At 39.0% G+C, this 7405-nt stretch overlaps 1 protein-coding gene across 1 annotated transcript in view; it reads right to left on the bottom strand.

The window, feature by feature from the left end:
• Nucleotides 1-3406: 3406 nt before the first annotated feature.
• The window catches only part of ldlrb (low density lipoprotein receptor b), a 24490-nt gene continuing 20491 nt past the window's right edge, over nt 3407-7405 (bottom strand). The window contains exons 15-18 of the mRNA XM_005752222.1: nt 5720-5893; nt 5195-5272; nt 4900-5060; nt 3407-4792 (exon numbers count right to left, since the gene is read on the bottom strand). Coding sequence (XP_005752279.1) covers nt 4754-4792; nt 4900-5060; nt 5195-5272; nt 5720-5893 — 452 coding nt within the window. The 3' untranslated portion in view covers nt 3407-4753. The remainder of the gene's footprint in view (nt 4793-4899; nt 5061-5194; nt 5273-5719; nt 5894-7405) is intronic.

Raw genomic sequence — 7405 nt, 5'->3', positions numbered from 1 at the left:
AATCACACTTTAGTTCTCTTTATGATATGCCATAAACACAGTCCTAAAATAAGTCCAATAATTATTTATGTTATTTATCTTTTGATGGCCTTCTTTGTGTCCTGGCAAAGAGACATCCCTCTAATATGCAAACAGATAGATAGTACAGTAGGTAACCATCACACGAGTAATACTTGTGCTGCATGCACAGTCCATAAAATTAAACCTTTATGACTTAGTTTTAATCATGTCTTTACTTCTCTGTTAAAATCAGCCGAGTATTATGAGGAAAACTCACTTAACTTCCTTCTGTCCTATCATGATGTTACCTTTTAGCTTTTATAGAAAGACCTTTTTTATTGTTTATTGTGCAGAACACAGAAGTATACCACATATATGAATTGGAACTTATGGGTTAGCATGACTGTTACTCTCTTTTACTCAGCATACCTTAGAGTAGTGCTTTCACAACACAATGATACAGTAAGGAAGTGAGTGAGTGCATATGACTTGCTGTAATTTACAGTCTAGATTAGATAACGGGCCCTTTTTACTAACTTCAACACTTTGCAACAAAATACAAAACTGTTTATCTGAGTTTATCAGCCCCCACAACTTTCGCTAAACAATCTTTTTGCTGTGAGGCAGCAGTGCTGATCACTGCACCTCTTGTTTTAAAAACTTAGAGTAACAATGATGTGAAACTTGAGTTTTGACTCACACCCTATGCTGCAACCTAGACACATCATTAGTGGTGTAACCTCTGGTTTTTCAGGTCTTTCAATATGATCCGCCCTTGTCTAGACAACTCAGTCAGGGGTAACCAGTCCCAACTTGTATAAAGGTAGCTTGTGGGTTCACCCTTTTGGTCCACAACAATCTTGGTGTCTTTTCAGCTGCATCAGTGATGTGCCTGATGGCTATCTTGCTGTGCAGTTCCCTGATCCCCAGTAGCTTGATAGACCTGTAGAGTGGCTCTCTGGCAAACTGTTGGCTGCTGACCTCATTCGGGGAGGAATGTAAGCTTCCCTCTTCCTCTCAAATGCCACTGACATCCCATCTTCCCAGCGAGCAGTCAACTCCAGGAGGACTACCTGCCTCGATGGCTCTGTCATTAGAAGAATGTTAGGCCTGATGACAGTCACACCTATCACCTGGTTCATTGTCTGCTCCCCTCCACACCCTGTCGCATCTCAGCCGTTCTGCTCAAGTGGGTTCCCTCAACACCTGCTTGGATCACTGCCTGGACCACCCAGCTTCTGTCTTTCCCTGGTGTTCTTGAGTATTGACAAGTCCTGCCTATCCTGTCACTACCAGCAAACTGTGCCACAGCCACTCATTAATCTGATCAACAAACTCTTTACGATAAATTTACAACACAACAATACCAACAACACTCTGGAAATTAAGCCAACTGAACACAAAAATAAAAACTAAATAAGATAAAAACAAATGAAAAATAAGTCTCATACCACAGAACAAATAGTGTCATAAACTGATGGTGTTTTCCTAAATATTTCCAGTTTGCATCTTTTATTTCTTTTTGTCATTTTCAGTTTTCATCTCCTCCCCGACTATAGAATTAGATGCCGAGAGAGGCGCAGGCTTCATCAGGCTGTTACTTAACAAGTCTTCATGGTCTCTGTCATTGGTTTATATACTTGCAGTGTGTCTTAATTTTTCCATGAAGTGGACTATATCAGTTGGATGAATTATTCTAGTTGCTATTAAAGATACAGCACCTCTTCCTTAGTGACCAGCACTAGTGTTCTCTGCACCCTTTTAATACACAGAGGAGAACCAGAGTTATGTAGGAGGGTTATTAGATTTATGAGGGGATGTGTTTTGGTTGTTCTTGTTTATTAGTGTGTCGGGCCATCTTGGACTCTTCAAACAGTGCTGCACTTTCTTTCCTTTTCTTTAATGACTTAGGCTGAATTATGCATGTGTACTGCTTGACCACAGGGCATTAAGGATAATGGGTTTGGCCATTTATCTTTAATGGATATCCATATGCATATGGGTAAATAGAGAGCGATTCCACTCGGAAATTCTCAGTACAGAGATGAAAAAAAAAGAGTTTATTTTCAAACTTAATTTTTGTCCATTAAGATGACAAGACAAGAATATAAACCACCAACTCAAGTCCCATTAGTAAACTCTTTGCAGAATTAGGACAGCCATTAAGTTCCCGGTGAAAAATAAGCATTAGAGTACATGGATGCATTATTCTCTGCTGCGCTGTAACCGAATCAAAAAGCTGCCCCTGTCTGTTGTAATGAATAGAGGGTATTGGCTTTTCTTTATTTGAGTGTTTTAAACCACATGTCTCTCTGTAAAAAACAAAAAAACCAAACCCAACAACAGGTGAAATGACGCTTATTTGAATGTGATAAAAATGATTTGTTTATGTTTGCTTAAGGACACCAAGTTCCCCATTGTTCTCTGGAAAAATACAAAGAATAGAATTGCTGGATGAGAGTTTAATGGTTATTAGCTGTAGCACTATTATACACTGTGTGTGCTTATTTTATTGTGTTTGGAAAGTAATGGCAGCATTTCTAGGCAACAAAAGAAAAACAGGGTCAACAGACATCCATTGTATGTTGTGTTAAATAATTAGCCCTGGCAGTGAAGGGCAAACATTCAGCCAGGTGATCAGCTTCACATTTAAATGCTTTAAACGTCCACTTGAAAAAAGAATTGGGCTCGAGGATGAAAGATTTTTTTTTCGACTATTATAAGTCTCCCTATGTTCATCATCAGGGGTTTTTCTTCAAATTACAACCTTATAAAAATGGTATTAGTGAATACGTCCATTGTGGATCCTCTTTAATTAATACACCTCACTCAGAAACCTTCAAAAATAGCTCAGGTTGTTCTTTGGTCTAAGTACAAGTGTCCCCAGGGTTGAAGGTGCTTGTGTTATGAGGTATGTTGTGTATGATATAATTTTAATCATCACACTAGGGCTGTGTAGTACTTACAAACCTACTGTCAGCTTCTTCTTATTCACAGATGGTTTCTGATGCAACCCCCGAGGGACTTGTGTCTCCTCCTGAGATTGAAACACAATGGAAATTTCTGGCACAACTTCACCTATTGCTAAGTTTGTGGAGAACAGCAGAAGAGGTTGAAGCTACAGCAACAACTTTATTACTTGACCAATGCAGATGTCGTCATCCCAGAATTGAACCAGGGATATTTCCCTTGAAATGTGTAAACCATTACACTACAGAGGCTCTCAATGTAATGGTTACATTATTTTTTCACCTGGGAGAAGTTTATGGAGTTTACTGCACTGCATTTCCTGAGACTAGAGTACTTCAGCACCACATTCATACATGCTATCTCTTTTTTAAAAATGAGCCAAGGGAGACATTAGAAATATTTCCTTTTTTGTATTTTATTAAAAAAATACCAACACAACCGAAAAGGAAAAAAAAAAAGATATGTGCATTTAACAAAGAGAAGAAGATATACATACATTCTGAGTTGAATGAGAACATTATGCTTTGTGTACAGTCGTGCTGTATGTGCCTCAATCCCACAATCAAAACAAAACATCACAGTAAAAGAAAAAGAAAAATAAGTTATCTGATTCACGGCTGTATTGAAAAAGCAAAGGAGTAAGGAATAATAAGTTTCTTCAGTGCTGCTGTGTAAACCTTAAAATGCTAATAAGAGTTCTCAGGTGTGGTGACTTGTCCGGGAAACTGAGCAGCGTACGCAAAGGTTTGACTGACATAACTTAAATAACAGCTGCACGACGTAGAGGTTAGCCCACCTCTATTAAAACACCTCACTTAACATGTAGTAAGTACCACATTCACAGCCAGCAGACAACAATCAAAAACCGTAGCTCTCATATTTCCATAAATAAATAAAATAATCTATTACCTATTTACAGTGTTTCTCGATTAAAATTTACAAACGTAAAAAGACGACACCAAGATATATTTACAGAAAATATATACAGAAACAGTTCATAGAGCTGTGTAAGAAATCATCTACAATCACTTTTACCTTAATTATCTTCATAGCAAGAAAAAGAAAAAAAAGAAGAAAAAAGGATTTTCAAGCATTTTCTTCATTTTGGTTAACTTCAGAAAACGTAGCAGCTTTGGTGATTTACAGTGTAAACCATATGTAATCCACCACACTCATATCTTATGGATTCAAACAGAAAACATTAGAGATGACGGCAATATAAATGACTGACTGTCAAACTCTGTATGCAGGATAACAGAAGGCTATATATGATGCTGTGAAGACTATCAGTGGAGTGCGATTACTAAGGCATTTACTGTATGTGCATCCATAAACTTCACTAACCTAAAAGAGTGTGACTGGAAGGCTTACGGGAGTGTTAAGACAACATGGTTTAGGCTTTTCAAGTTAAGCTCGTAAATCGGCACCTAAAGGTGTTGTAACAATCTGTATCTTTTTTTTATCTATGTTTTTTATGCCTAAAAAACATAGATCGCATCAAAAGAATCACGGCTCCAGGACTAAGAACATCATCTACTGAAACTATCCAATAGTCCTTCATTTAGTAATAATTTAGTGGTCGGACTGCTTTATGCCCTATTTTCCTAAGTTTCAAAGATTGTTTCCTTTTCTTTCAACCCTTTTGCAGGCTTGGACGGCACAGTGCTGAGGTCAGAGACATAAGCCACACAATGAGGTCAACGGAGAAAGGGAATGATGTTGTTGAGCAGCGGTTCTTGTTTCCAGCACTTCAAATAAAACGAGTTTTTTCTTCATTGGCAGGTCAAGCCATATCCGTGTCATCCATGCTCAGCATTTGCCGCTGGAAAAAAAAGGAGCAACATCGTATGAGCAAAGCTTTCAAACTGATTAATTAATCTTTATTTTTTTTAGAAACAATATTTCTAAAATGGTTTTAGGTTAAGATACCTCAGGATACACGTAGCCGTCAGAGCCATTCCTGCAGATGTGTAACTCATCCTCGGTGGTTTTCTGGTACACGGGGTTGTCAAAGTGAATGGTGTTGGTGTTCTTCCTATGCCAGTGTCTCCAGAGGTACATTGCTCCAAATACCAGAAGAGCCAAAATCACTGCAGAAGAGAAGAGTTACAATGCCATTCAATGAAAAAGAGAGCAGATTAAGTATCCTTGAGTAAGTGAGCAGGTTTAAGATATCATGTTTTGTTTCACAGAGAGCTGTGAAGAGCTAAAAAGTAGGACTTACTCAGTGGCAACACAACGTAGAGAGCAACAGGGTGGGAGGGTGGGGCTTCTTCAGGCTGCACGGCTGCTTGTCTGTCACCTGCAAAAGCAGAAAATAAATGTTTTCTTCATACAGTCTCTTAAAAAACGATAACATCTTATTTGACATGAGCCAGAAGACAGTTAGCTTAGCGTCACACCCAGTGGAGTGAGTCTAGGAAGTTAGCCATAAAATTACCCATAAAGATATAACTCAACATCATATCACCCAATAAATAAATATCATTCAATAAAACTACTACTGGTCATTTCAACCAGGCAGTAAGTAAGTAGTTAGCTTTCTGTTGTTGTAACAGTTGTAACAGTGCCAGTATACAGTAAATGTCAAAATAATAAATTCTATTTTGGCAAAAGTTAGAAAAATACATACATACAATATGATACCAAAAGCAGCATCAGTGTTTTTGGCCACAATTTTAAAAAAAAATCATAAATAGGATGAGAACAATAATCTGAGTGTCTAAAAATGTAAAGAAAGTTTCTGTACCTTGAGCAGTGACGGCAGGCTTCTCTGTTTTCTGATTAGGCTGCACAGCAGAGGTAGTTGTGGGTTTCTTGGTGGTTGTAGTTGTGGTGGGGTCTGGCTGCCTGGGTGTAGCAGGATCTGTGGGCCCTTTTGGTGGGAGCGGAGCAGCAGTTTTGGGAGGCGCAGCTGTGCTTTCTGCAAAATAAAAATAAAGGGTTTAATTTCAGGATTTGATGTCAAATTCTATCTTTTTTAGTAACAAGAGGAGCGGACGTTTACCTGCCACACATTTCTTCATGTCAGGTCCCAGGACCATGCCATCAGGACAGGCACAGGTGTATCTGGGAGACTGTGGGTCGTTCTGAGGGGCAGGTAGGCACAGGAACTCACAACCTCCATTCGTGCACCAGTTCGAACCTAAAATAAAACAGGGAAGGCATTAGAAAAAAAGATTCTAATTTCACAGATTATTTTTTAATATCTCTAATGTACAAATGTTTCCTTACTGGCTGGCTGCTTCAGGTTGTGGTGCAGTATGATGTCTTCTGGCTGGCCCAGGTCGTTTGCCAGCTCAGTGATGTCGCTTCCTGTCAAGCGGTTGGCACTAAACACAGCAGCGTTGTTCATGTCTGTCCAAAATACTTTCTCCTGTTTTTAGAAAGAAATACAACTTGAGTTAAACCGATTAAGAATTAGTACAGCGCTCAACAATTGAAGCTCTGGCTTTGTATGTTAAACCATTTCAGATAAAAACCCTCCGTGAACTTTGTTAGACTTGGACTGGCTGGTTTTAGCAATTTAAGAAAACAACTAGTGTTGCCAATAAGTCAGGCAGATTTGTGGTTCCCGTCCTGCAATCATTACCAAAAGGATTCATCCTTAGTGGCAGTTTAATCAAATAACAACAATCCCTTTGACCTCACTGAGTCATAGTTAATCTGGGAATACACTGCCTTCATCACTAACCTCAAAGACTGTCAGGGAGAGTGGGTGGGAGAGTTTTTCCTCATTAATAATGAGACTGTGTCGGGCCCCTCCATTCACATCGATGCTGGAGAGAGAGTGCAGCTTGGAGTCCACCCAGTATAGACGTTGGTTGACCATGTCTGGTAAGAAAATGAAACACACAAATAATAGTTTTGACTACGGTATTTTCATTACACAGTAAATAAAAATCACTGCTAAAAATGCATTCAGGAAGCTGTGCTTACCCAGGGTGATGCCATTCGGCCACACAATGTTGTCTTTTACCAAAGTGGTGCGATCTGCACCGTTCAGCCCACTCTTCTCAATCTTAGCTTCTTCACCCCAGTCTGTCCAGTACATCAAACTAAAGAGGACACAGTAAAGAAATCATGAGGCTAAAGACAAAACGCACCAGTTCATGTCAAACTATAATAATACATTTTATTTATAGGCGCCTTTCAGACCCTCAAGGTCACCTTACAAAAACACATGAGCAATAGCAGCAAAAAATATATATTAAATATGGTAAAATAAAATTTAGACATAAACAGTCATAAAAGTATAAAGGCAAATATAAAAACTGGGCAAGGTAAAAATGGACTCAGACAGATCAGGCGTATGCAATTCTAAATAGATGAGTCTTGAGACGTGATTGAAAAGTGGTGAGACAGTGTGTGGTCCGGAGAGCAAGTGGAAGTGCATTCCAAAGTCTCGGGGCAGAACAACTAAAGGCTCTGAGTC

The sequence above is a fragment of the Pundamilia nyererei genome, unplaced genomic scaffold (genome assembly GCF_000239375.1).
Source record: "Pundamilia nyererei isolate P.nyererei 1_Seehausen unplaced genomic scaffold, PunNye1.0 scaffold00349, whole genome shotgun sequence".
NCBI classification, from domain to species: domain Eukaryota; kingdom Metazoa; phylum Chordata; class Actinopteri; order Cichliformes; family Cichlidae; genus Pundamilia; species Pundamilia nyererei.
The sequence above is the reverse complement of the archived record's forward strand: the minus strand, read 5'-3'. Positions and strand labels throughout refer to the sequence as shown.